The 27,688-nt window shown below is 39.8% G+C and overlaps 2 protein-coding genes across 10 annotated transcripts; both read left to right on the top strand.

Moving 5' to 3' along the window:
* Positions 1-368: 368 nt before the first annotated feature.
* Positions 369-13,581, top strand: pparg (peroxisome proliferator-activated receptor gamma). 6 transcript variants are annotated; one of them, XM_076110872.1, is made up of 9 exons: positions 372-663; positions 1,067-1,233; positions 4,114-4,252; positions 7,993-8,192; positions 10,427-10,544; positions 10,807-10,834; positions 10,868-11,003; positions 11,115-11,358; positions 12,314-13,581. In XM_076110872.1, the coding sequence occupies exons 1-9, from the start codon at positions 372-374 to the stop codon at positions 12,559-12,561; spliced, it is 1,572 nt and encodes a 523-aa protein (XP_075966987.1). In that variant the 3' UTR covers positions 12,562-13,581. The 6 variants fall into 6 exon arrangements, with proteins under 6 accessions (XP_075966990.1, XP_075966987.1, XP_075966989.1 ...); XM_076110875.1 differs by having other exon boundaries at positions 369-663; positions 10,807-11,003; XM_076110874.1 differs by lacking the exon at positions 10,807-10,834 and having other exon boundaries at positions 372-582; positions 10,427-10,522; positions 10,896-11,003.
* Positions 13,582-20,822: 7,241 nt separating this feature from the next.
* terf2ip (telomeric repeat binding factor 2, interacting protein) lies at positions 20,823-25,989 on the top strand. 4 transcript variants are annotated; one of them, XM_076110743.1, is made up of 9 exons: positions 20,823-20,935; positions 21,616-21,862; positions 22,356-22,489; positions 22,613-22,837; positions 23,637-23,728; positions 23,852-24,494; positions 24,625-24,728; positions 24,892-25,290; positions 25,392-25,989. In XM_076110743.1, exons 2-9 carry the CDS (start codon positions 21,633-21,635, stop codon positions 25,611-25,613), a joined length of 2,049 nt encoding a protein of 682 aa, XP_075966858.1. In that variant the 5' UTR covers positions 20,823-20,935; positions 21,616-21,632; the 3' UTR covers positions 25,614-25,989. The 4 variants fall into 4 exon arrangements, with proteins under 4 accessions (XP_075966858.1, XP_075966855.1, XP_075966857.1 ...); XM_076110740.1 differs by having other exon boundaries at positions 23,633-23,778; XM_076110742.1 differs by having other exon boundaries at positions 22,613-22,848; positions 23,633-23,728.
* Positions 25,990-27,688: the final 1,699 nt, after the last annotated feature.

The raw sequence follows: 27,688 nt of genomic DNA, 5'->3' as shown, positions 1-27,688 counted from the left end.
TCACTGTGACACAATCTGCCTCCCTGTTTACCAGATAACAGACAGACTGCAGGGACGAGCTGGAGGGCCGGGGGTACTCATGGAGTGTGTGTGTGTGTGTCTATGCGTTGTTATGTTTGGGCTTTTCTGAAAGGACGTATTTAATCATTAACACTATGCGCAACACAGCATGTATATTTTCATTGTCATCTTTCTTTCCACTGTTTTCTGTTTATGTTTTATCTCATCCTCTCTCTCTCTCTCTCCGACTTTTCCTCTTCCTCTCCTCTCTCCGGTTCTTCTGGTGTTTTCTTTCAACAAGGCCACGTAAAGTCAACAAAGGATGTTGCGTCAGCTGTTGTGTCACTGCTTCATCTCTCTCCCCAGTAGACATGGTGGACACCCAGCAGCTCCTAGCCTGGCCTGTCGGGTTCAGTCTGAACGCCGTGGAGCTGTCGGAGCTGGACGACAGCTCCCACTCCCTCGACATGAAGCATTTGTCCACGTTGGACTACGCCTCCATCTCCTCCTCCTCCATCCCGTCCTCCCTATCTCCCCCGCTTGTATCCTCCATGTCCTCTGCCGGTATGGCCTATGACCCCAGTCCGCCGCAGAACGAAGAACAACTGACCAACATGGACTACACAAACATGCACAGCTACAGAACGGAGCCAGACATGCACAGTAAGTCCGGTCTATGTAATGGGAAAACTGGCCCTAAAGCCTGTTTAGTTTTTTAATGCTGATTTCAGCTTGGCAGCAAAATTCAACCACAGGAAGTAGAAATTAATTTCAATCATTTGCTCAAGCCCTGGTTTAAGAAAGCTTTAGTGTGAAAATACATCAAAGGTGCCACATTTAGAAGAGAGTCGGTCAAGATATTGATTTGCACTTGTGCTTCAAACATGAGAATAGTGATTATAGCCTGTTAGAGTTACAGGATGAACATAGGACAAAACCCAGATAAAAAAAACAACTGAGTATTAAACCTGTGGATAAAAGAGGTGAAGTAGGAAAGCTTTAGTTTTCTATCTGTCTGCCTACTTGGTGTCCTACTGTTCCTGCCTGATGATGTTTTTGCTGTCAGATTTGATCAAGCTGGAGCCGGAGTCGCCTCCACAGTACTCTGACAATCCCGTGTTCTCCAAGCTCCAGGACGATGCGTCGCCAGCAGCGCTAAACATCGAGTGCCGTGTGTGCGGAGACAAAGCTTCAGGGTTTCACTATGGCGTCCATGCCTGTGAGGGCTGTAAGGTAGGACTGAAAGATCATCACGAGTAAAGCTGAAAATAAGATGGATAGACAAACTAGGGAAGTATAACCAGTGTTTAAAATTTTAGATTATATCATTAAATAATCTGCAGATTAATGAAACCAACATTTCAAAACACAAAGATGTGCAATTTGTCATCCCAAAAGATGAAAAAGCAGCAAATCCTCTCAATAATAATAATGGAACTAACTTATGTCTGCAATTTTCACTTGAAAAAAAATACTTTAATTATGATTCAGTCAGTTATCAAAATAGTTGCAGATTAATTAGATGTTGATTTCATCTCTACGTTGCACAACATCTGCTTTGTGGGGCTTCAGACATCTCAAGCTTGAAAGTTTATGATATTTTAGGGGTAACTCTGTCTTGGTTGGCAAGAGGCTCTGCTGTCATATTGTTGTTTTCAAGAGGAATTTTTAGAAATTCTGGCCACCAATTACTTTGAGAGATGCATATTATTAAATTGCAGCGCACAGCAGCGGAGTATAAAATGATTGCTGCTCTCAAAAAGTCGAGAAAAAAACCCGACAGTCATACCACCCGAGAGTCATGTCAGGAAATGGTAACGCTAACTTCTACTGCGAATTGTCGAGTTTTGTTTCTCTGCCAGTCTCTCTTTTTCTGTCACCATGTGTCACTTGCAGGTGAAACATGTTTGTGGAATAAATATTTCTACAATGCATTTTTTTCATCTTTTTGATGTCTGTCACTTTAACCACAAGCCCCATACCTTTTCCACTCAGCCAGGGCTCAACAAAGACTTGTGATTCAACAGTCTCGCACCCAGCCCCTTAAAGTCTGTCTGTTTTTCAGTCAGTATAGAGTATAAATAACTAATAGAGTGAGGGGGAGTTTCACACATATTTTTTCGTTTTCTTTGAAACACTGAGACATTATAAGAAGAGGAGCTTTAAATTGTGACATTGTCCTTCAAAGGCAGGATTTTCAGTAACAGCCGCAGTACTTTTTTTGATTTTTTTTCTGTTTGGTTCCAAGAAGATTTGACAGGTCTGAAATGATTCCAGAGAAATTGGTATAAAAAAATACTTAAAATGTGTTGTGTGTCTATCGTCCTTTCTGAAGTGTAAGAAAAGCTCACCCTAACCCGAAGACTTTTAATAGAATATGATATATTTTGTCCTATTAGATGACTTTATATTAGAGAGTAATCAACCTTTTGAAAACACAGATAAAACATAGGCTTATGTCTTCAATGTAGTCGACATTACAGGAATAGAAACCTTCGCTGTGATACTGCCAAAGAAAAAAGAAACCTTGACATCAACTGAATGACCATGAAAATAGAAACCACCTGTATGATGTAACTCAATGCAATACAATAGACTACATTTGTTAAAGGTGATATTCTCTTTATTTTTCCTCATCGTCAACAAATACCATGAAAAGACCAAAATCAACAACGTATTGATCTTACTAACAAGTACTGCCTATGTAGCTAGCTTGGTATTTCTTATTCCTCCAAAAAATGTTAAAAACACATCAGTGAGCCACACGGTTACACCTCGGGCATGTTTCTTTATTACCATGAACATGGGCACTGTGGTTTATTTGAACTCTTATCTCACAAGCACCAACCAACCAGCTGACATAAATACAATACTTGCCAGCCAAAGAAACCCACAGTTTCGGGTTGATTATTGTGTATATATATATATCAACAATATATATATGTATATATAAGGGTGATAGATACACAGCACATTTTAAGTAGTTTTTCATACCAATTTATCTGGAATAATTATAGACCTGTGAAATCTTCTACATATATATATATATATATATATATATATACGTATATCACACTGTACCTTCAGAGGCTGAGTGATGGTAAGGCAGAGCAGTCATTGTTCTGCTCAAGTCTCAGGGGAGACTCACCAGAAGAGGGGGTCAGCCAAGCAGGCAAACACCTAATTGTTTCCAAGCAGAAAACATTCTTTATTGAGGTGGAGCCTTGACCCCCTTTAACTTCCTCCTTCTTTAAATAACCTACGATTAAAAAAAAGGAACATCTGTGGGTGAAAGAATGCAGATGCCAAACACACCAGCCTTCACGTAGTACAAGTCCACATGTGGATTTGTATGCTTACAAAACCAGTCAATACAATTCTCCTCGTAACACTTGCAGCCTTCAGGTTTTTCTTTTTGCGTCTTTTCAATTCATCTTTCCGTTAGCTTTCTTCGTCAGCTTAGACAAACACCACAAGCCATCAACAAACCTGTGGCTGCATGTAGGAGTGTGTGTTGGCAGTTTGACCGCCGCTCCGTACTTACTAGCTGAGATAAGCAAACGTCTTGTTGCTCCTTTGGTCCTAAGGTTGAAAATATCAAAGCATAAATCCACCCTGAAATGCAATCTGCTTTTAATCAGTCGTGGGCAGTATAATTGACTTCCTCCGATTAGAAAGAACCAGGTATCTAATCTGCATCAGTGAATAGATGCTCTGTGGACCTACTCCACCAACAACAAACTTTAATCAGACGATGAATTATGAAGTAAAGTGGATCTCTTCAAATCACAATTAATTGTTCGACTTTCTCCTTTCACGTCTCAACTAGAATACTGATTTAAGTTTTTTTCTGTTTTATACGGCACATACAATACTAGGAACATATTTGTTTCTTTACTAAATGGCCTTTCATACTTATATTGTCTTATTTGGCAACACGATTAGTCTCTCAGTCCTTTTCCTTTTCTCAAAGAAAATAGTTACATTTAAATAAGTAAATGAGTAACTGTCTTAATTATTCAAAAAAGGAGCAGATTTAGTAATGTACAAAATGTAAAAAAGGGGGATATTTTAGCCTCATCTGACCTTACTGTCTCTGTTTCTCTCTCCTAGGGTTTCTTCAGACGCACAATCCGGTTAAAGTTGGTGTATGATCACTGTGATCTTCACTGTCGCATTCACAAGAAGTCCCGCAACAAATGTCAGTACTGTCGCTTCCAGAAGTGCCTCAATGTCGGCATGTCACACAATGGTAAGATTGGCGATACTGTCTCACACACCTTTTAGAACGATGAGTGTAGAATCGCAGGATGTATGACGTGCTTGAACATTTTTATTTAGAAGATAAAACTTGCATATAATGCTTTATAAGCACACAGTAAAGAAATAATACAGAACATCATTATGATACATTGTCAGCTTACAATATACAAGCAATTGCTATTATAGTTATTTTGGTGATTACACAACACCCATTGTGCACACACACACACACACACACACACACACACACACACTGTTAATATAACATTAGATTACAACACAATCACATTAAATCAAATGAAATCAGCAAATCCACATGTACACGCCTTGCTCAGCCGCGGTACGCCCACATATGTTTTTACCTACACACGCAAGATCAGGGTAGAGATGCACCAAATCCTGCAAGGTCGCAAGAAGCGGCTGACACCTCCCACGCTCAGCGGCCCGTGGGCCGATCAATTAGGCTGTCAATGCAAATCCAGTTTACTGCTGCTGCTTCTGCTGCTGCTTGTAGCCGGTTAGATTCACAAGCTGCGTCTCGTTTGAGGTTTTTGTTAGTTTACATTTATAGACAAGAAACTTACTTGATATTTACGATACATTTTTTGGTAAAAGCTACCAGACGGCCGCACGTCATAAGCTCACGAGTGCGATATCTGGAGAACTCGTGTACTTAATAAGACAATCTTCCTTGCCCTCACCCGTGACTGTTTAGCTGTAGAAAAGTTTGTTTTGTTAGCCTTCGTTGGTCACGACTGGCACAGCTGTAGTCCGTTTTTTATATAAATGCTGACTCCGCCCTCCCAGGTGAGTTTCAGCATGGACCTGCACCACTGTGTGGGCGAGCACAGGTTGTGCTTGATTGACATCTTCCTGATTCTCCTGTTAGTTTTGTTGCACCTCTTAGGGTGGGACAACTTACAGCATTCACTCTTTGATAAATGAACTTTAGCGATCCGTGGATATTCTCAGCATAGTTTCACACAACGTCATTGTCTTTTGTCAAAATTGTCATTTTCACATCTATAAAAAAGCATTCCATATCTCTCTCTCTCTCTCTCTCTCTCTCTCTCTCTCTCTCTCTCTCTCTCTCTCACACTAATAAATAAAACTGACCTGATCCTGCAGGAAGTCGTGTACATGCCATGGACACTACTTTTTTGTGTTCCATTGTGGGAATTTTTGAGGGCACGGCAAAAATGGGGCTTCATCCGCGCAATGTCTGTCCAGTTATAGACGTCCATTCAGGTTAGAATGCATGTTGGTTGATTATAGATACTATAACTTCTGGCCTTAACCAAGACGCTTGCCTGGCATTGCAATTTAAATCGGTTGAGGGACTTTAAGTCTTTCACCTGAAAGTGAGCGTACATTTTATTTTCTTTGACGCCTTTTCTAGTTTTTAAATAAAGATATGTTTCTAGTTTGTAAATATATATATATACACTATAAAAAATATACTTTTTTTTTTTTTCTTTTTTTTTTAATGGAGTCAGTCAAGTATTGAAGCTCAGTAACAAAGCGGCTTTGTATTTACAGAGTGAAACTAGCATCTACTATAATTAGTTTATACAAAGCCATATTAGTTTGTTTCACCTCTCTTTATCTCCCTGTCCTCCTCCTTCCCTTATTTCATGAGCTACAGTTGGTTCTTATTGAAAAATTGCTCTGTCTGTGTTTTTAATTCATCAATGATTGACATCTCAGAGTACATAAACCACAACTGATTTCTCCAAACTGCTGTGTCACTGCTGCAGGCTCGTTGCCAGTCGGTGGGAGGGCAGCTTTAGATGGTATTGATTTGCTTAAGGTGTGCTTTCATCACACAGTCAGCATTACACAACCACATACACTGCTATACACTCAGCACTCAATGCTCAGTAAATGCTGTGCAGAGCCCTGAATGGATGACAGTTATTGGCTTTCACCAACATAAAAAAAGAGGGTTTAACCAATTTAGCTGTTAGATTATTATAAGGATTATTTTCACCACATTCACCATAAAATCTAGAGTACCTTTGTTAAGTGTAATGTAACTTATTCTATAGTGATATAATGATTTATAACTTGAGTAATGGAAAATCTGTTATAGTAGTTATTGTTTTTCATCAAAAGACATATAACCATTTTGGATTTGTATTTGTACAATCCATACGGAAGCTAAATAGAAAAAGTAAAACATAAAAAAACATAAAACATAAAAAAAAGTGACATTTCTGTAACACAATGTGAAGTTATGAATACAGTTAAATTCAAAACAGCGTCAGGAAATCTGGCAAACCATCACCTGAGATTCTTCTGAAATGTTAAAAAATGTGTAAATGTATCAAGCATATGAGAAATATGACATTAAAAGCATAAAATAGATTCTAAATGACATTAACCCCATCCTTTTAAAAAGGGAAACTAGGCCCGTCTTCTTTGTTGGGTATTTGTAATTGCACAATGTAAAATAAACTGCAGCAACAAGTGGAGAAGTGAGGAGAAAAGAGACTTGTGTCAATGCATGAGACCGTTTTTCAGGTTTGGCAATGAGCTGTGAAAACACCATTACCAACTAAAAAAACATAAAGGTATTATTAAAGAGAAGTACCTTTTGTAAGTGCTTGATGAGACACGCCTCGTAAAATTACAGGAGAGAAATTTGCTGTGTGTTGATTTTCCTGTTCCTTCAGCTCTGACTCGCTTGTAGAAGTTGTCTGAGCAGTGATTTGCATGTCTCCTAAAATCTTTCATTTCTTTTGTTTTGCTTCTGTATTTAGTAATAAAGTGTTTGCTGTAGATAGCAGCTCATTTTGTGGACATTAGCTGGTCGATCTGCTTCATTGATAACTGTCCAAATGTTAGAGATATGATAGAAATTAAACAACCATGGCAGAAGTCAACCGAAGCTCACTCCCCAACGTCAGATTAGTAATAAACTATATAAAGTAAAGTAATATAATTTCAACCAGGAGAAACTTTATTAGAATTTAACAATAATTTATTACACATGCATAAAAATGGAATAGTGCGAAGTCTTTGGCGATTGGACTCCATCCTGAAGTAGGATAATGGAGGAGTAGTGATGTCCAGACACTGGTGGTGGTGAAGGGAGTCGCTCCAATCCGATGATGAACGGTTCCAGGTGCGGAACCTGGTTGGTTGAATTTAAAGTGAACGCCCACAATCAGCTGATAAGAGTAATCACAGGGAGAGAGAGAGACTATGAATGTAAAGAGAGTCTTCCTGACTCAACTTCATTTGTAATATCTGCAATATAATTATTTGGCAGCAAGAGGTCACAATACAAACAAATAAACAATACTAGGGTTTTATTTCTTATCGTGAAAATCATTTATGTATATATGCATTAATTTCTACATATCGTTAGCATAAACAATTTTGTGTTGCAGGAGTTTCATTCTGGTCGTATAAAATGGCTTTGAGATGGTACATTTTGTCAGCGGTTTGATAAAATGGGACTTTTTTTGAATGTAAAATGTACAGTGATGTCAGTCGTCACTTTGTTTTGGATAACTTGACAGGAGGAAGTTACACTGAGGGTTTGTTGTTTACCTCGAATTGTAAACACGACGTGTTCATGCCATGTACACGTATAAATGTGTGTTTATCTCTATGATTATTCCTGCGTACCGTTTCTCTCACATACTCTATCTGCCCGTGTGCCAACCTGTGTCTTATTTGTGCGCCAATGTGAGTTTGTGTCTGTCTTGTTTTCTTTCCCAGCCATTCGATTTGGCCGAATGCCCCAGGCGGAGAAGGAGAAACTGCTGGCTGAGTTCTCATCGGACGTGGTGCACATGCACCCGGAGGCAGCAGATCTGAGGGCTCTGGCCCGGCATCTGTACGAGGCCTATCTGAAATACTTCCCCCTCACCAAGGTCAAGGCCAGGGCCATCCTCTCTGGGAAGACCGGAGACAACGTGGTAAGCAGCACTGCATAGTTCTACTTTACCTCTATGTAGTTGTATTTATAATGGTGGGGGAGTGCTCTATATTACTTGCATGTGCAAAAGACCTATTATTAAATTGTCTCCTGGATATCACAGTACAGTGAAAGACGTTTTCAGTCAGTATATTATACACCTATTGTTAAAAATAGGTCAGTAGTTTGTAGTTTGAGTTACACATGCATCATAATCACATAATTACCACTATTTCTCCCATGTGCAGCCTTGAGTTTTAAATGAAACAATCAGTTTATCTGGAAAATAATGGTAAACAATACAAGCTTGAAGTGACAGAGTTTAGTTTAGCAGCTTTAAACTTAATGTAGTGCAAACTTTCCAACTCACTGCATGTGTTTTTTGCCACGCTCGGCATAGTTCAGATGAGGTCTTTTCAGGCTATTATTTCTGCTCGAACAGGAAAAGTGGATTTTCTGTTTTTTACGTGTCTTGGCTGTTAGAAAAGACCTCAGATTACACAGCTCAAGCTATGAAACAGGATATATCAAGTAAAGGCTTCAACATTCCTACTCAACAAGTCAAACTAATGTATTAAGACATTTGGTCATTTATAGCCTACAAGTGGACTGTCGGGAAATATGTTGGCCAAAAGCATGAAAATGTGAGATATCATCTATTTTTGTGTTTTTGTATGTAAGTTTTGAGATATTGAATCTCAGTATTCAAAAGAGACCTAATCAGGAAATCCACATCCACTGAATTACAAGTTGGCAGACAAAAGAAAACGGTGGTAAATATTGAATAACGATAAACAGTGTGTTTGTGGTGTTTACGTCAGTCTCATGTTTGATCTCCAAATAACTGGTATGATACTTTTATAAAAGGTCGATAAGGCCAACAAATACAAAATCAAAGTATCATCTTCCTTTGCAATTATCAATATGTTTTCATAACTCTTTGTTAAAGCAACTGTGATCAAGTAATCATCAGTTAAACCTTATCAAAGGTGTGGTGGGAATAAATCTTTTTTAATATTACTGAATAACAGCTTAATCTGAGCGACTAAACCAATTAATTAAACAAGTAAATTGTCATTAATTGAATTAAATGGCCAGTAGCTTTTGATCGATTTTGACAGTTACACCCAAACACGTGGATCAAGCACTTCAAATATATTTAAATTTAATTGGTGTGAATAGTGTACAGTGAATTATAAGAATTAAGTTGCAAATGTTCCAAAATGCACCAGTTAAAGCTAAGTACTACTTATAATGAGTACTACTGTGGTTGTTGTTATTATTGGCTCTACAACTGTGGACCAACTGTACGAGCCTTTTACTTCCCTTTTCTGTTGCCTCTCTCTCTGCAAAGTCAGATAACTTCAAGGCTGCTCTGCCCTCCTTTCTTCTGATTGTTATGACTGTTCATCACAGCGATAGCAGCCAAATGGCACTGCATTATCTGATGGTTGGAGGAAGTCTTGGGTTATTTAATAAACCACAGCGAACCTCCTGAAACAAATTGGGAGTCAATGAATTTATCTTTTGTAGAATATTTACGTTGTTTAACACGTGGCGGCCTTGATATGAGTTGATGTAATCAAAAGTTTTACTCCACCAGCACTCCAAACGCACCATCAGAGGTGAAGGAAGATACATTTTTTACTAAATTAGTTTGACGGAGAACACTTAGTTCTTTGCTAAAGTTAGCTTTAGCTAATGGTTTGCTAACATTAGACAACTGTTATACGTATATAAGAGTATATACATCTATTTCATTCACTCACATAAGAGATGATTATTCATTTCATAGCGTTTTGTGAGTATTGTTGGCTGTACTTCTTTGTAGGTTGTCTTATTATTCATTCCACTGCTATGGAAAAGGAAGATTTAAGTATATGAATGGCACCATTCATCATTCAGGCCGGTGCATGTCGTTGCCAGTGTTTTACCAGTAAGTGCGACTTTAACTTAGTTATGCTTCATTTACCTGTTAATGTTGTTTTTATCTGCCGCAGCCAGCAGCGAAGATTTATTTACTTTGTCCATCAGACATATGAGATGTGCAGTGTTTGCATTTGCAGGTCTGATGAATGAGTCATGACCAAAGTGCATACGCAGGATAAATGATTACATCTGTAGCTCCTCAGAAGACCTACGAAGAGCTAACTCTTTCTTTTTCTTTCTCTTCCCCTTTTCTTCTTTTCTTCCTACAAATCTCTCTTCTTCCATTTCTTTCTTCTCAACCTGCAGCCTTTTGTCATCCATGACATGAAGTCTCTAATGGAAGGAGAGCAGTTTATTAATTGTAAGCAGATACCCATCCAGGAGCAACAGCAGCACTCATCCGCCCTAACAGCAGGGTTTGGAGGTTAGAGATACAAAATTATCTTTGTCATGATGTGGAGATGTTTGTTATTGTATCTTCTTCCTTCCTATCTTTGTGTATTTATCAATCAATATGACCCGATAATGAAATTGTCATCACCTTCCTTGTTGAATTGGCTTTAAAACTCTGGCTGCTCTTTGCACTGAAGACGTAAAACACTGGTCTAGTTTTTCTTGTAATCCTGCAACTGAACCGCCTCATCAGGGACTTCCATTCTTTCTGTGCACATCTCATCCGATTTCAGGAATCATAGGAGCTCACCAGGGGTCCGAGTATGGCTTTTTGGAAATGGGAATGAGCATCAGCGGACAGGCTCCATCGGACGCTTTGGAGCTGCGTTTCTTCCACAGCTGTCAATCACGTTCGGCCGAAGCAGTGAGAGAAGTGACAGAGTTCGCCAAGAGTATCCCAGGATTCGTCGATCTGGACCTCAATGATCAGGTGAGAGGCGGAGGCAGTGAGTATGCATCACTGTAGTAAAAGCATCACGTATTAGCTGTCCTTCCTGAAGATCTAATCGGCATCGGCTCTACATGTCGATTCTTTTACCAGGTGACTTTGCTGAAGTACGGTGTGATCGAGGTCCTAATCATCATGATGGCGCCTCTGATGAACAAAGACGGGACCCTGATCTCCTACGGACAGATCTTCATGACGCGGGAGTTCCTCAAGAGCCTCAGGAAACCTTTCAGTCAAATGATGGAACCAAAGTTTGAGTTCTCAGTCAAATTCAACACGCTGGAGCTGGACGACATCGACATGGCACTGTTTCTGGCTGTCATTATCCTCAGCGGGGGTGAGTGTTTTTTATTTATTTATTTTTTCCACAGGATATGTAGATCATAGCAGCCATAGTCTAGCCATAGGTTAATATGAAGCTGCAGCCAGGAGAGAGCTAGTTTAGGTTACATATTAGCTTTAGAGTCTTTGAACAGACACATGTGGTATCAACCTTCTCCTGATGAGAGCAAACAGTATTTCACAAAATGACTGACATTTCTTTTCAAAGTCCCTACCAGCCGGCGTCTTTCTACAACTGTTCCCATTGAGGAGATAACCTATGAGACTGCCTAAAGAAAAAACTCAGCCTTACAGTGCAGAGTATGTATAATTATTTGAAACAAGTAACTGTAAGCAATAATGTAAATTTACAACCACAAATCATTTCTGGCAGACAATGTGGCATCAGGACAATTTAGTTCTCTCTGAATGTGAAGTGTCTGCTGTTTCCAATCTGAGTTAAGAACCCACTGCATTATACTCACTATCTATGGCCAGCCTTGAACCATTTATCGGTTTGCAGGGAGGCTTCACGTGGGAGCAAGAAACAGCACGGTTTTTACTCTGCTTGTTCACGTTTTTAGTCATAGTCATTTTTTAGGAACCAATCGTTTAAACTCGTAACTCTTCATGCCTGTGTAACAGCAAACCAAACCAACCTCACTCAGAAACCCAGATTATGTGGTCTAATATTGCTGGTTAGCGTGTGACCACTTGATAAAATTCTGGCCTTGAACCTTTATGAAGATGAAACATCAGGCATTTAAGTCAATTATTAACCCAAACAACTAAGATTATAGCTTGAAATAAAGATAAGAAGGCTTTTGTCAATAATGATACAGCTTTGTCGGGTAATCACGGACAGCTAAATTAAGAGCTTTTCAGCCAACAGATATGATGACCTAACAGATACTTAATGTGTCCCCAGAAATGTCACTGATTTATCCTCCCTGTCTCTGTCCCCCGTCCAGACCGCCCAGGCCTGCTGAACGTGAAGCCCATCGAGCAGCTTCAGGAGACGGTGCTCCATTCGCTTGAGCTGCAGCTTAAGCTAAACCACCCAGACTGTCTGCAGCTGTTCGCCAAGCTGCTCCAGAAAATGACCGACCTGCGTCAGATCGTTACCGACCACGTCCACCTCATCCAGCTGCTGAAGAAGACGGAGGTGGACATGTGCTTACACCCACTGCTGCAGGAGATCATGAAGGACTTGTATTAGAATTCAGTAGGATAAAGGACAAGTAGAGAACGTGGAATGAAAGAGAGAATAAAGAGATTGTATTATTAAAACCATGACTTGTGAAATCTTAATGATAAAGTACTTTGCGCTGCTGGTGTGTTGAAATAAAGGGAGGTAGCTAGACAGGCTGACTGAAATTGAGAAAGAGATGAGGAAGAACAGGAAAAGAGAAATCGAGGACAGAAAGGCAGAATCTGAGTGTTCGATCTTGTCTAGACAGCAGCATGTGAATTACTTGCAGCACAGTCATTTAGCCACTGCTGATCCTGGACACTTTGTGAATAAGTGGGCTGCCAACTTCAATACGAAACTACCACCAATCAGGACGAGCGTCTGTGACTAACTGAAAGAGTCTGGACTTTCTTTTTTTAAATGGCGAGTGCTCAACACAGCCTGCTTCAAGTGCCTTCAGGAGAAACCACTGTGAATATTTTTACACCATGTGTTACACAGTAGCGTATGCGTTGTTCATGTGCAGCTTATCTAAATGTTGCGTTACAACCGTCATAGGCAGCAGCAGTGTGTACGTGCGTCAATACCTCTGTGAACGCAAAACAAATGCATGAATGCTCACCCGCGCCCACACAAAACCATGTGCATGTCATGTTCTGTTTTGGCATCAGGGTGAAGGTGCTATCTCTTTTCAATCAGCTTTATCCAAAGACAGAAATCTGATTATTGCCTGTAACGTAATGGCCACATGCAGAAACTGTGAGAAAGTGTGAAGCCAACATAAAGCACATTACCATGACGGTGAAACCGTATACGCCATATTGTGCCTGTTTGACTTATGACTTATTGGATTGCTGTTTGACTCATTTTTTTCTGTGGAATAAATGCCATCTAAAAAAAGATACATTACACATGTATAATGTATAATATATATTCATATGTCATATTTTTGTATGGATGAAACTCTCTGCCAAACACACTTTTCAGCCTTGTTTTATTTTAAATTTAAAAAAAATGGTTGAGTTGTAATTTTTGCTATAAAATTATTTTGCATCCATGCAAAGTGTCTACTATGTCTGATCAGTCAGATTTAGTTATTTGTTGGGGGGGGGGGGGGGGGGGGGGGGGGGGGTGTCTACAGACAAAGAGGTTGGGTTAATACCAGAGGGGGTTGTTGTAAATAAAATATTTTCTAACTTTTTATTTGAAATCTGTGTCTTGCTTCAAGTCATTCGAGCGGACTTGCTATGTACCATCAAAAATAATTTCCTAATAATGTCTTTCTTGAAAGCATTCCAGCCACCCAGACTCTATAAATCTGTTTTGCAGTCATTACATCAGCTGTCCTTAGTGTCTCTTACCAAACACACACACACACACACACCCTGATGGAGCGATTGCAACATCTGACCTCCGCTGAACCGTGCCAGAAAACCAAAGTTTACGGATAGACGTTTGATTAGCAAGCGGGGAGGTGGTTTTGTTTTTTAAGACTTTAATGTTTGTTTGTTTTCCAATTAGGACCAGTTTTTTTATTCCTTTTTTTTTTTTAAACAGATCAATTTACAGTTAACCCTGAAAAGAAATAGGATATAGAGGAGAAAGCAAACAAGTCAGAGTCAAATACAGGACATCACAATGTAGCTCACTGAGACATCAGGTCACCAAAACACAGGTTCATTGACACAAAGCCTTCCTGATATCTGGCTGTTTGTCAAGTTACAAGTCTTTTGAGTACACAAACTCACAGTAGATGCTTGCCTTAATATAAGAAATATACGCTCTATAAAGTCCACCATTACAATCAAGCTCTAAAAATGTTATTATCAATGTAAATTAGATCATAAGTAGAACTTTCAAGACACATTGAAAACACCTTGATAATATGTGCTTAAATATGTGCATAAACTGTATATGATTCACTAAACCTGATTAAAAAGGGGTTAGTAAGATTGTGATGTTCTGAATATGTGTCAATCAAAGAAATATCAGATCTGTAGAACTGTTGCAACGTATGGTCCCTTGTTTGTTTGTTTCTTTATGTTCAAATATATCTTATGGACCTTCATTTTGTGGTTTCTCGTTCTATGTTAAGCTTCAAGAAAGCTTCTGCTTTTAGTCCTGAAACAGAAATGAGCCTCACATTTTCTGCCCTCTGCCTTTGTCTAAGAAATGCAAACCTTAGTTTAAGAAAGGACCAAGCTTGTTGGTTTATTAATGTTGGCTCTAAACAACACATACAGAACTTATATATATGACTATACTGTATATTAAATATGTCTTTAAACTTGCCATAGCTGATTATGCAATAAAAGCGGCTGCCTGTTGTTGATGAAAACGACACAATAAGAGCAGTGACAGTGAACCAACCCAGTTGAAGTTGGGGCCACAAAACAACAAGCTGATAGACACTAAAGCGCTCCACATAGGAGAACTGAAGAGTCAGCTGGAGCTTTTCACAGTACATGTCGTCATTTGTCACATTGTTAAAACAAGCAATATTGATTATAGCCACTTTAAATCATCAGTGTTCCTTCTATATTAAATCATACGTACATCAGGTCGTCCATTTGTGGCCAAAGGACTATATTTAGTATGATGAGGAAAAATGTGTCAACATTTGTTCTGAATTGGTCTAAAGTCTTAAAATCCAGTGCGGACATACTTTGAGCGAGCATTGAACCACACAAATTTTAAAATCGCATGAAGAAAATCACACTTTTGTCAATAACAATCCCCAATGAAAATTCCTACATTTCTATTTCTTATTTTAGGCCATTTTCTACTATTAAAAAAGCAGTAGTCCCATGTACCCAAAGACAGACAAGATACATTATGATAAAATAAAACTTCAGCCTGTTCAACGCTTGGACCGATTTTGAACATTTCTTCAGATTTGTGCGACTTACAGGGGACTTACTTTTGATCCTCATTCGATTAATGTGAAACATGTGATCTGATATCTGTCTTGAAATGGGAGCGTGTAAGAGTCGTCTCAAGGCAGCAAGGAGGTGTAATGGGACTCCTTGTCTTTCTCTCTTTTCATGTATCTGATGGGGTCTATTTCTCAGGTTGTAAGGACAAACAAAAAGAATGGTAACTATAAGATCTGATGAGGAATAACAGGAATATGTGTGAGCTGTAAGAAAAGAGAAATGGTGAGACACGGAGGGAGCCAGGCCGTGAGACTGAAGCAGATTAAGGAGAAGATGGCCCCTAAAAATAAGTCTTTGAGTTGGCAGATGATGGGGGGGGGGATTTCTGGCTCTGACCCGGATGGTCCCCTTGGATGGTTGATGATGATGGTAATTAAATGTGTTCTTTATGTCGAGTCAGCATATCCTCACTTTGTTACGGCCGGTCTCTGCAGACCAAGCCCTGCCAAGATTCCTGAGCTAATCTGCCAAGTAATTTTCATAAAGTATATTTCTGCAGTTGTCCGTCCGCACAGAGCCAAGTCCAAAGATAGCGACTGTGATTTACACAAGGAAGTTATGTTTTTGTTTGAGCTCCTTAAGAAACAGCAGCTTCGATTTTTTAGGCTCTTTTGTTTTAGTATCAGAAAGGAATCTTACTCCCACCAGGGTGTGATACCTGATACGTGTGTGTGTGTGTGGGTCCTTGAACAAGCCTTGTTTCTGAAGTGATACACCTGCCGCTGTAAGACGAATATAGCTCTCAGGAAATAGTTGTGTTTAATCGGGTGTTTATATAGAAAACACCTCAAGAATTTACACCATGGCACTTTATGTTCTTGTGAAGTCTAGAAGGAAACATTTTAGACTCATTCTGGGATTCTTGTTAAGTTTGTAAAACTATAAAGCAGAAATTCCAAGGAGTGAGTGTGGCTTGATGCACCAGATTTTCAGCATTTCAATGAGGTGAAAGAGTCTTCTTTCTTTCTCTAACCCTACAATAATAATAATGCCTTTGGTATAAAGTACATTTTCATAAATACGTAGGATACAGGAAGTGTGAATTTTACAATTTCAACACGTAAGTAGAGCTCTATGCAAAGCTTGCATCAATTCACCACATTTTACACACCTCCTCTTTAAGTATTCAATCAAAACTACATTTTAAATATTTGTACTTTTAATCAAGATTATATAACAATGCCAATTCACTGGAATGGATTCATGGGTGATTCAATCGAACGCAACATATCTGAGTTGGCGTAAAAATGACAAACATTTTCCTCTGTACACTGTAGGAATAATATTGTTACGTCTTGTGACATCACCGCGTTTTTTCCGCCCACCAACATTTTTCAGACATTGTGTGTATTTGGCAGGAGCTCACGATGGGTCACGTTATCTTTGTCAGGTGGATTTTTTCCAAGTGATTCACTCGTTCAGTTGCATCATTAATTGACACTTGAATGGAAAAGTTTGTGACACGTGTTGCAGTGCGACCGTGTGAGTTCAAGCTCTTCTGTTGTATGACTCAAATGAGGCCATTGCTGGTGAACGTGCTGCACATCATTCCTGATTTGCTCTGTCAAGTGAAAGCCTTTTTTAATTTTTAGTCTCTCAGTAACTCTTCATGTGAACAGACGCGCCTGCTGAGACTACAACATTTGAACACATTTTAAATCATTATGTCTGTAACAATCAGGTGATAGTAAAGGAGGGTTAAAAGAGATGACATGTAATGCCATTGTGTATGACACAAGTGCAGTAAAATCTGGTTTCACTGTGGCTCCTGCAGGGAGGGTGTCATGTAGCTTGTTTTATGGGTGAGAATTACAGTTCTGCAAATATTGAAAAGATCATTAAAAGACCCCGAACAAACGGTTTCTAATTGAAAACGTGCAACTGTATATCAGTCATTTCATAAGGTAACAAAACCCACCTACAACCTTTGGTTTTTGTTAACATATCAAACAGATGAAACATGTTACTTAGTGAGCTTTAACAGATGCAGATTTTCGCTTTGGGACACAACAAAGTTAGCTGTTTCTCCCTGTTTCCAGTCTTTATGCTAAGCTAACCGTCTACTGTCTCCAGACTCATATTATAAGACAAATGTGAGAGTTGCATCAATCTTCAGATCTAACTCTTGAAAAGAAAATGAAAAATGCTGCCTGCACAAGATTATATCTATCTCTGTTCATCAAAGTGTCATGCATTTTTTCCGACAAACTCAGCTCTAACTGGTATAGCCTATTTTTGTGCTCGGATTAATTCCTGTCTGTCACTCTCTGGAGGAGTCTTACACCCTTTCTGTTCTTATGTACTTTCCAAAACATGCAGAAATTGAATGGACTCAAAGTTTAAATCTGGGAAGAATGGCTAAAATGTGTTTCTTCAGGAAGAGTGTGGCAGTAGCTGACAAGACGGGTAAACGTTGACTAAAGATTCACTAGTTCACTCTCAAGATCTAGAGTAAAGAGGGACAGAGCATAATCTATTTTGTTTATTTTTCTTTTAGTTTGTCTAGTTATCGTCAGTAGCAATCACTGCTCTAAATGGCTATAATGAAACTGAAGCCTTCCAGTGGTTCAGAGTGAACCGGGTCTCTTTAGCCTGGTTTCACCAAAGCAGCACATCGAAAGGGAGGATCACAACGTGCCAGATACAAGGCTGAAAACACACTGCAACTGGAGTCTTGATCTGACTCCAAAAGCATCAGTTATGAAGTCTGTTTCCAAATGCTCATTCTGCAAACAGACACACTTGACTGCACACTGTTTATCAGGTCAGATTACAATTCACTTTATTTGGGATAGAGTAAAAGAATCGATCCCTTATTCTGGACTCAGTAATACTTTGTTTGATAGACAGCCCTGGTGGTTTGTAAAGTGGTATAACATCTCCCTCTACAGGAGGGACACAACTACAGAACCTCACAGCAGGGACATTTTCCTCTGCCTGAGCCAAACCAAACCACACTGTGTTACGCTGTGGTGACCTTGTCTCACATCCTCTGTCAGAGATGAACTGATATGAAACACAGTCCTGAGGTGTGATGACGGTTGAGGAGTTGATTGTTTAAAGGCAGAGGTTCAGGTTGAGGATGGATCACAATCAGCTTGCAGGAGTGAATATTTACACATCAATATTTACAGATTGTCCACAAACATACATTGGCTTGGAGGAGTTGCAGCACCTTGGTGGCTGTTGTATTGTTTCAGCTGGTTGAGTCGAAGAGAGAGAGGAACAACAGAGGCCAATAACAATAATGTAGCTGTCAGGACTGTGAGGGAGGCAAGGTCGGTGAAGTGATACAGTACACAGGCCAGCCCAATTCCTTCCTTTGTTCCTGAGCGGAACGAAAAATAAGTTAAACCTGGACTCTGGGTTCCTCAAAGTGAGTAATTGTGTTAGGAAATGTTGATTCGCTTTTGGCCTTTCAGAGAGATTTGGATAAACGCCGGATCAAATCAGAATTATCCATGAAAAAACTAAAAAATGTAAAGGTGCTAAATTTGAAGCCTCCACACGGCTCTCAACATGGTGGCGGTATCCCAGCTGCAGCTGCATTATGAGTGCAGGAGCAGCAGCGGTGAGCTAATCCGCGGGGCACATTTAAGTGCACTAACATGCATTAAAAGGCACTTGCCGGTCCAGCTATGTTAACAAAGCACAGACAAGCTCTGATAAAAAAACACTGAGGGAGAGAGACTTCATTCTCTGCCTAGGTAGGTATTACTCCACTATATCTTTACATAGATAATAGTTGTTTGCTGCTATATTGATGCTCTGAATATCATATTGAGAACCCTTAGGCAGATACCAAAACAACCACAAAACCAAACAAAAAGTTTTTTATTTTTATTTTTTGAACAGAAAATATTTACAACACCGTGCCTTTATAGTTCCTTTAAAACAAAGTAGTATCAAGGAAACGTAACAATATTCACTTATTCACGTTGTTTTTTCTTTGTTTTCTGCATGTGAATACTTTGTGCAACAAAATTTGGAGACAAAATGGAGTTATTGCTTTCCAGTCTTTGAGAATCAGTGTTTTGGTTAACCATGCCCATCAATCAGTGTTGCTTGTGTATGAGAAAGCTTCAGAACATCCAAAAACAACACAGAATATGTGTGCGTGTCACTTTTTTGTTGATTAGGACATCAGGTCTAATTTTCTCTGACCGCATGGTTTTCATAGTGAGGTGCTGAAATCAGCGCAGCAGTCATCCATCATGTCTTCCACACACAGCTGCCTCAGGGGGACAATCAACTGAACAGGAATAATATCTCCCATTGGACTGTCAGTGTTTATGTGTTTGATTCTGGAGACATCATTTTTCTCTCCTGAAGGAAGCTCCCAGCTCAGTTGGGTTGTTGGCAGTCCACTGATCTCTGAACATAACATCACTCTGACTTTGTGTGGTCCTGACCCTGTACAGCAACTCAACTTTTAGCTTACATTATAGTGAAGTTACACATTGTGTTCTGAATAGGAAAACAAATTCTAATATTTTCAGACCAGTTTTAAGCCACATTTTAGCAATTAATTTGACAAATACTTTTCCAAAAGAGGAAGGCCATCCAATATTATCACACATAACACACATCTATTTAAAAGTCCAAGACTTTGATATATGGAAAGTTCTGCAGCCCAGAGGAGGTATAGCAATTTAGAGGAAAAGCCAGTTTCAGCATTTCAGATCAATCATTCAAAGCTATACGCCGTTCTCACAGAAGATATTTTGATATGTTACAGAAGAAAAAGCACAAGTGAAAAAAATAAAATCAATGTTAGCTGAATTCATGGTATTGTGCATGCTGGCTCATTGTGAAGGCTTACTGGGGCAATAAAATAGAACATGGCCACCATTAATGTTAATATAGTATTAGTCCTATACTATGACAAGTCAAAATGTCAGCAGTGAAAAGGGCCCTTTTGCACCATATTAGAGCCTAAACTTTGATTTAAAATGATTACTTTATATATATTTTTTAAACTCTGGTTCCTCTCCTCCCTTTCGGGAGGGTATGTGCACGTTTTCTGTTCAGGAATTCTGAAAACTAACCCTTTCACCCTAACTTTCTATTCAGTTAGTGCTCTAGAGCTATTGCAGGGTCCCTGTGAAGTGCTGTATCCATATCTTTACCAGACAGACTTAAACAAATAGGGTAAAAATGGCTTCACAGAAATATCAAATATGTCTAAGTTTGAAAAGCAACGGGATAATAAAGGAAACTGTGCCTCTGCATCTAGTAATGTAGTAATTGTTGAGGAATGCATTGTATGTTTTTAATAGAATTGGTAGATTGTGGATACAAACAGTGGGGGCGTTAATGCGACACTAACTGCGTGCACTCCACCGGCGAAGAAGAAAACCCGGAAGTAGACTGTGTATATTTGTCGCGGCGGGAACTCGCGGGCGAGACCACTGAGAACGTAAACAAACCAACGCGATTATTTGTACATCCTTGAACTCTACATGGTGAGTTTAAAGTTAAATATCTACTGTAAGCAGTGGTTAAGTTGTATGCAACGTTAATCACATAATGGCATAATTAGGCTGCAACTCTCTCCAAACTTAAACGGGCTACGTTAATGCTAATCTTGCTAACCGGACTTAGCCACAGTAATCAACGGAAGCCTTTCCTCAATAGGAGAGTTGTCCAGGAAAACGTAGCGTTAGCTGGAGACGACAGTTGGCTATTTTCAACGTCTAATTATGTCATTTTAAATCGGGTTATTATATATGTGTGGCTCTCGATCGTGTTGACAATGTTCACCAATACGTTTTCGGTTTATTAGTGATCGTTAGCACAATTGTGTATCATGTAATGACATTCAAAAGCACAAACTTCATCCTCTAAAATGGCCAGTTTAAAACTGACCTTCATAGCCTTCATGGGTGCAGTGCTGTTGCATTAGACTGCATTACGTTTAGCTGTAAATTTAGCCATATAGCCTACAGAATAAAACAGCTCTTGTCAGAACTAGAACTACAGCATGGGATGTTATATTTTATGCCACATGCAAGGTTCCTTTTGCTTGATTTACAGGTTCTGATGGTACTTAAATGTTTGTGCTCATAACGTTAGTTACATTATAACATAACAGCACCTTTAATATTTGATGAGGTCTTCTCTATAATTCCCTCTCTTCCACCAGGTGAGACACGTTGAAACATGACGTCCAAACAGCAGGATGTGGTCAAACCTGACATCTCCCCGGTTCTGTTCATGACCGTGGACGGTGAACCCATGTCTTTCTTCCTGCGACCGGGTCCTGTCAAAAGCAAGCTCCAGCCGCTCATCACAGCTGGGGCGGGGGTGTTGTGCAATGTGCAGAAGCCGGGGGCAATCCTGCTGATGGAACCAGAGGAAAGAGGCTGTATTCCTGAAACTAGTGCTCACTGGTAATTACTGGACCGGGGAAATGCTGTCTAGCCTATTCAAATGAAACCATGCAAAACTTCCGTGTTGCTTTCGTGGTTCTATTCAGCCAATGTATCCGTCATATTTTGACATTTAGTCTGCTCAACACATTCACATAAACAACTCAATTATTACATATAATGGCGGTAAATAAGTCACACCGTAGCGTTGCACAGTCTGTCTCATACAGTAGCTGCTGCCTGTCCTCTATGGCTCATTAGAATAACGCCTACCTGTATTAGACAGTTAAACAGCATTTTGCTCTGTTAGGGGGAGCTTTAATTACATGTCATGTATATTAACATGTTTTACTATATTACGTTTTCCCCTCCGGTTTAATGATGAAGCATTTTTAAGTTGTTGGCATAGTGAGCTGAAACATTGCCGTGTAGATTGTATGTGATCAGCTAGATAATTCAATTGAGCAAAATGAAGAATATTCAGAGCACGGTAATGAATCGGCTGTTTTCTCAGGTTTGTGTCCACCCAGTACATTCTTGACTCTATTGAGAAGGATGAACAGCTGAATTTAGAGGACTACAGGTTAAATCCTGAAGTGGTACCGAAACTCAAGAATAACACAGAGATCTCAACTGGACTCTTAGGAGGTATGATGCAAAGACCTACCTTTAATTAATCATAAATTAGCTGTACAATGTATTATTAAATTGGGAATCAATGTCCCTCTGTTTAAATCTACTGATGTCTATACTTTCTTTCATTGTGATTAGGCAGGGTTGCCTACACCGCTGAAGATGATGCTGCCATTTTGACTTATGTCAGCGAGCACAAGAAACGGGTTGGGGGAAACCGTCTTTGGCAAGAGATGGAGAAGCAGCGTGTGACCAGTCACAGCTGGCAGTCGATGAAATACCGCTACAGAGTGCAACTGGCAGAGAGACAGTCGGAGGTTGTGGAGGTGGCAACAACAGAGGAAGACACCGAGGCATCAGAGGGTGAGACCAAGGTAACTTACTTTGTCATATATTTCTCTGTTGAAAGGCACAGGTTATAGTGAGACTGTACAACAATCTCCTTCAACTAATTGACCAGGTCATCATTGAAAATGAGAATTGGTTCTCAATTGATTTTACCTGGTTAAATAAAGGTTAAATAAATAAAATTCCAAACTACAATCCTGCAATAATCCAACATTTGTGAAGTTTATGATAGTCAGGTTTTTGTTGGCAGGAGAGGTGTTTATTTATTTATTTATTTAACATATTTATTTTATTATATTATGTCCCCGTGATGTTTGTAAATGCCTGTTTACAAAATATGAGACACCTTTTTTAGTGCAAGTTCTCACAGGTAACCAACGATCAGTATGTCCAAGTAATACAAGGGAAACAATGGCGTTATTAGCAGTGACTTTATGTAACTTAGCGTTCACTAGGCACGCCACCTTATGCAGGTTATCCAGGTTGTGTTTCAGATGTTTGCTGTCGCGATATTAAAAAATCTATACAGTAAAAAGTAAATCAAGATAATATTAGTATTGCAATATCATGTCAATCGAGTTTATGTTTTGATACTGCCACTGGGTGGCACCAAACAAAATAAATTAATTTGTTGTTTTCATTTTCCTACATAAGATGATAATCATGTTAACACATACAGTATAATCCAACAGACTTCATTCACATACCTTCTATTGAAATACAAATTCATCTTTAGAATACTTCCAGACTACTCATCGTTGCATCTTCTAAAGACATGAAGCCTGAAGCTTCTCCTCTGTCTGCTCCTAGGTAGAAGGAAACCAAGAGCCAGATGTTCAAACAACCTCCAGTGCAGAAGATTCTGCTTCTCCTCAGACACACTCGACGGAAACAGACCTCACACAGGTAGCAACCAGAACTCACTGCCTGCAACAATCACCACTGTGAAAGTAACTGTAAGTTTGCATGTGATTTAATAATCTATTCAAAGGAGCAGAACTGAACACGACAGAGTTGGTGTCTCCACAGATAGGTGTCCAGTCCATACCACCCGAAAGCACAGAAACAGAAATTGTAGACGCTCAAACACCCATCCCTCCCCAAGAGGAAGTGCAACACGTGGACCCACAGACAGATAAACAACCAGCTGAAAGCACACAGGTCGAGACTGTAGAAGCTGAAACATCTTACTCCCCCCAACCCGAGGGACCTTGTTTGGACCCACAGACAGATGCCCAACCCGTTTCAGCTGAGAGTGCAGAACCAGAAACGGAAGAACCACAAACAATCATTTTAAGTGTGCCAGAGGATTCTCCTCCTCCAGCTGAGCCTGAGTCCCTGCCTGACACCTCATCTCAGAAAAAGGCCAAAGAGAAGCAGAAAGACTCCCCCAAGCTGGAACAACCACAGCGTCGAGTAACGCGGAGGCAGCTTGTGGTCGAGATGTCTTCATTGCCTGAACCGTATGGCAAAAAACTCAGATCATCAACAACTTCTCCACCATCATCATCTCCTCAGCCCGCAAAGAAAACTACATCAGACGCTAAGTCCGCTCTTCAAAGGGACACAACAGTAGACCAGCCGCCTGCTAAGAGAACCAGAGGAGAGAGTGTGGCAGAAAGTCAACAGCAGGAGACGGAACAAGCTGCCGTCCCTGAAACAGCACAAGCAGGTTTGCTCTACCGACATCAGAGCGGGGCACAAAACACATTAATATGTTTAAGAGCTTTAATGCATCAGACTTGAGTTAAATGTTAAACCATCTCTCTTCTCCTCTTTCTACCTCCATCACTGTTTTGCAGGTCCTGAGTCTAATTCAGAGCCACAGAAAGGAGAGAAGAAGAAAGAAAAGAGAAAGTTGGGGATTCTAGAGATGGCTTCAAAGGAGTTTGAAGATGGAAGTGAGGTGAGACAACAGAGAATATGTTAAATGAATATATAATAGCTTGTCAAAAGGTTTCAGATGCATCAACAAATGATTTCAGCTCTAGTAGCTATTATCTTTTGCTTCATCACTTAAAAAAAAAAGTTATTTTAATTATTTCAACTTTTACGTTCCCATCTCTAAGTCTGATGAAGATGGAGGTCCAGATCTCCCAACGGCCACGATACAACCCACATCAACAGAGCCTCCACTCCCAACTTCAGACACAGCTGCAGATGTTGTTTCCACGCCGTCCAACCCTGAACATGGACCCAGCCTCCAGGAGGACACGCAAGAGGCCGAGGCCTCCACCAGCAGCCGCCCACCAAAGACAGGCTGCCCTGAACCTGCGGCCTCCACGGTCCACCTGTTCATATTTGACCATGAATCTCAGGAGGACTCTGAGTCCATCATTGGTGATAATCCAGCAGCTCCGTCCAAACCACAGCCAACAGTGAACAACGGCGCCGCACTGTCACTGACCCAGGTCCAGTTGGAAGAGGACAAGCAGCGAATCAAAGAGCTGATGAACCAGACTAACCAGGTGAGGACTGTGGTGCAGCAGATGCACCCGAGAGATGCTCTTTATTCTTGGTTGTATTCTGTTTGGTGTGTCTAATCTCCCCCGAACTATCTTTGTTTCAGGACTTAGTCAGTGTGACCAAAGCCCTGCTGAAGACCAGCGGAGACTTCTCTGCTGCTCTCCATCGTCTGTTGAATCCCTCGTCCATTTCAGAACCAGTTTGGAATCGCTGCGACGATGGTCTTCTGCTGTCAGCTGACCCCGTGGTCCGACAGCAGCTGCAGGAGAAATACAGAGAGGAGGACGTGGCCAAAAGAATCGTGTTCCTCGAGGTAGAGGGATGAAAATGAAAGAGAGGAAGGAGGACATTAGGGGCAAACATCAATTGTACTGCCTAACTCGTGTGAGGTGTGAGCTGGTTAGCTCATATTGGATTCTTTCAGCATGAAATAATATTGTGTCCCTTTCCTTTATTGCTGCTCCTCCTGACTCACTTTGAAGAGATGAAATCAGAAACATTAAACCAGAGGGTTTAACTCTTAATCGTTTGTGCCATTCTCTATACATCTCTGTTTGGGAACAGAATCTTTTAATGTGTTCAGAATGAAAATATGTGGTTTTTAATTAGTTTTGTTTACTTTCTTTAAATTGCATAAAATGTTTGTGTCTCATTTAAAAACTTGCTTTACATTATGAAATAAATATCCTGTTTTTTTTTTATGTATTGTGTTTCATTGCATATTTGAACAAATTGCTTTTGAATGGTTAAAAGAAAAATGACACTTGAGCCTTGTATGAAATCTGTGAGAGGAGGATCTCTAGATGTCGCAGATGAATTAAAACCTGCGTCAAAATATACTAAATAAGCCTTTTTCTCAGCAGACATATGTACTTGTCATAGTAAGAAAAACACCGGTGTAAATAATAAAATAGATGATGGCTCGATTCCATTCAGCTTCTTTGATTTCAGTGTTCTTGTACTTGTTGGCTCACTGTCGCTCACTGGGACACTTGAATAGATCAGAGCCTTCGATCCTGTTTGTAACACGTGCATCTTCTCCAGTTAAAATGTCGGCTGGGAGAAAAGCAAAGTTTTTGCTCTAAGAGTAACAAAACGTGCATCTACTCTAAATATCATAAATATTACTGCAACCAAGTTGTTGCATTTTTCACAATCTATCAAAATCTTCTTGATTTCCAAGTGAAAGTAAAAAGGTCAGATTTAGGTGTGAAAGCAGGTGATTTTTTTTGAGTTTTTATTGAGTGGAAAAAAAGAAACAAATTAGTGTTGGTTTCTATCTAATCCACCATTTTATTGAAGTTCCCCCCCAATATCATTCGAGTACATTCATAATTTTGAAACAATCTTCCCCAGACCCACGTAAATACATTGTATCAATAGTTCAAAAATAATAACATCTAAGAGAAAAGTAATTCAATAAAAGCAGACACTTAAAATGAACCCAACAGGACGCTTCCTGTGATGCAAAGGAAACTCAAACACCAGAATCCAATACAGTGGATTTCACCGAAATATGGCCACAAGTATTGCTGCACCGTTTATCCCCGTCATGTTCAAGAAATAATGACAACAGCAAAGAGGTATGTCTATGAACACCTAAAACTGTATGTTGACACAACAGTTAAGACAACCGTTTAATCCCGTTGCCACACTGATAAAAAACAATCCTATAAAACCCCTTTTTAGTATGAAACATTCACATCCACCTGGACCTAATTTACATACATCTAGGTCACACATACTGTAAGTTGGTCACGTAAGAACCCGTTTATTAAAGCAAAAATATACCAAGGTCTCCAATAACAGCACACCATATATCCCTGGATTTAAACAGCTACATTTCTTTGCTCATCTTTTATCTGTAAGCTCTTTGGAGGATGCCTCCAATCGAACTACATTCATTAGAGACGGCTGCTACAGTTTAACCAACTTTGAATTTCACCCGCTCCAACATACACTTCATGTAATGTCTCGTAGTTTGCAAGAATTTTGAAAAATCCGGTAAATGTCTGCAAACTAAACGCGTATTGGTGGTGGTGGTGGGCATGCACTAACACTACCAGAGTTAGTAGAATTCATAGCTTGATGTCCATCTTTGTCGTGTTACTGTACACTTTGCTTTGGTTGGCTGGTTAGTGTGACGGTGGTGTGGTGTGTAGGCTACAGGGAGCACACTGTGTTTTTAGGCTTGTGGACGTTACAACCGTTCAATTAATAAATAAAGCGTTGGATGTCGATACAAAGCACAGTACCAATAAAAGAATGTCTCTTTGTTACTTATCAGGCTGGTTTTACATCAACTCAAACATAAAATGATATGGAGGATGTCTGTAAGTAAAAAGGCTCCTCATCCTTATTTTTATTATACGTGATCTGATATGGTCTGCAAGTGACCAT

This window comes from Anarhichas minor, unplaced genomic scaffold (genome assembly GCF_050575085.1).
Source record: "Anarhichas minor isolate MPS153535 unplaced genomic scaffold, ASM5057508v1 ptg000043l, whole genome shotgun sequence".
In the NCBI taxonomy this organism is placed as follows: domain Eukaryota; kingdom Metazoa; phylum Chordata; class Actinopteri; order Perciformes; family Anarhichadidae; genus Anarhichas; species Anarhichas minor.
Note: the sequence above shows the minus strand (reverse complement) of the source record. Positions and strands in the feature narration are given on the sequence as shown.

Bases quoted from the DNA above. Each gene is read 5' to 3' on its own strand.
- pparg (XM_076110869.1), top strand. From the start codon at position 372: ATGGTGGACACCCAGCAGCTCCTAGCCTGGCCTGTCGGGTTCAGTCTG. The intron at 8,193-10,426 runs GTAAGCAGCACT...CTCAACCTGCAG, and splicing joins GGAAGACCGGAGACAACGTG to CCTTTTGTCATCCATGACAT. The intron at 11,359-12,313 runs GTGAGTGTTTTT...TCCCCCGTCCAG, and splicing joins TGTCATTATCCTCAGCGGGG to ACCGCCCAGGCCTGCTGAAC.
- terf2ip (XM_076110740.1), top strand. From the start codon at position 21,633: ATGACGTCCAAACAGCAGGATGTGGTCAAACCTGACATCTCCCCGGTT. The intron at 21,863-22,355 runs GTAATTACTGGA...CTGTTTTCTCAG, and splicing joins CCTGAAACTAGTGCTCACTG to GTTTGTGTCCACCCAGTACA. The intron at 22,838-23,632 runs GTGAGACCAAGG...GTCTGCTCCTAG, and splicing joins AGACACCGAGGCATCAGAGG to GTAGAAGGAAACCAAGAGCC.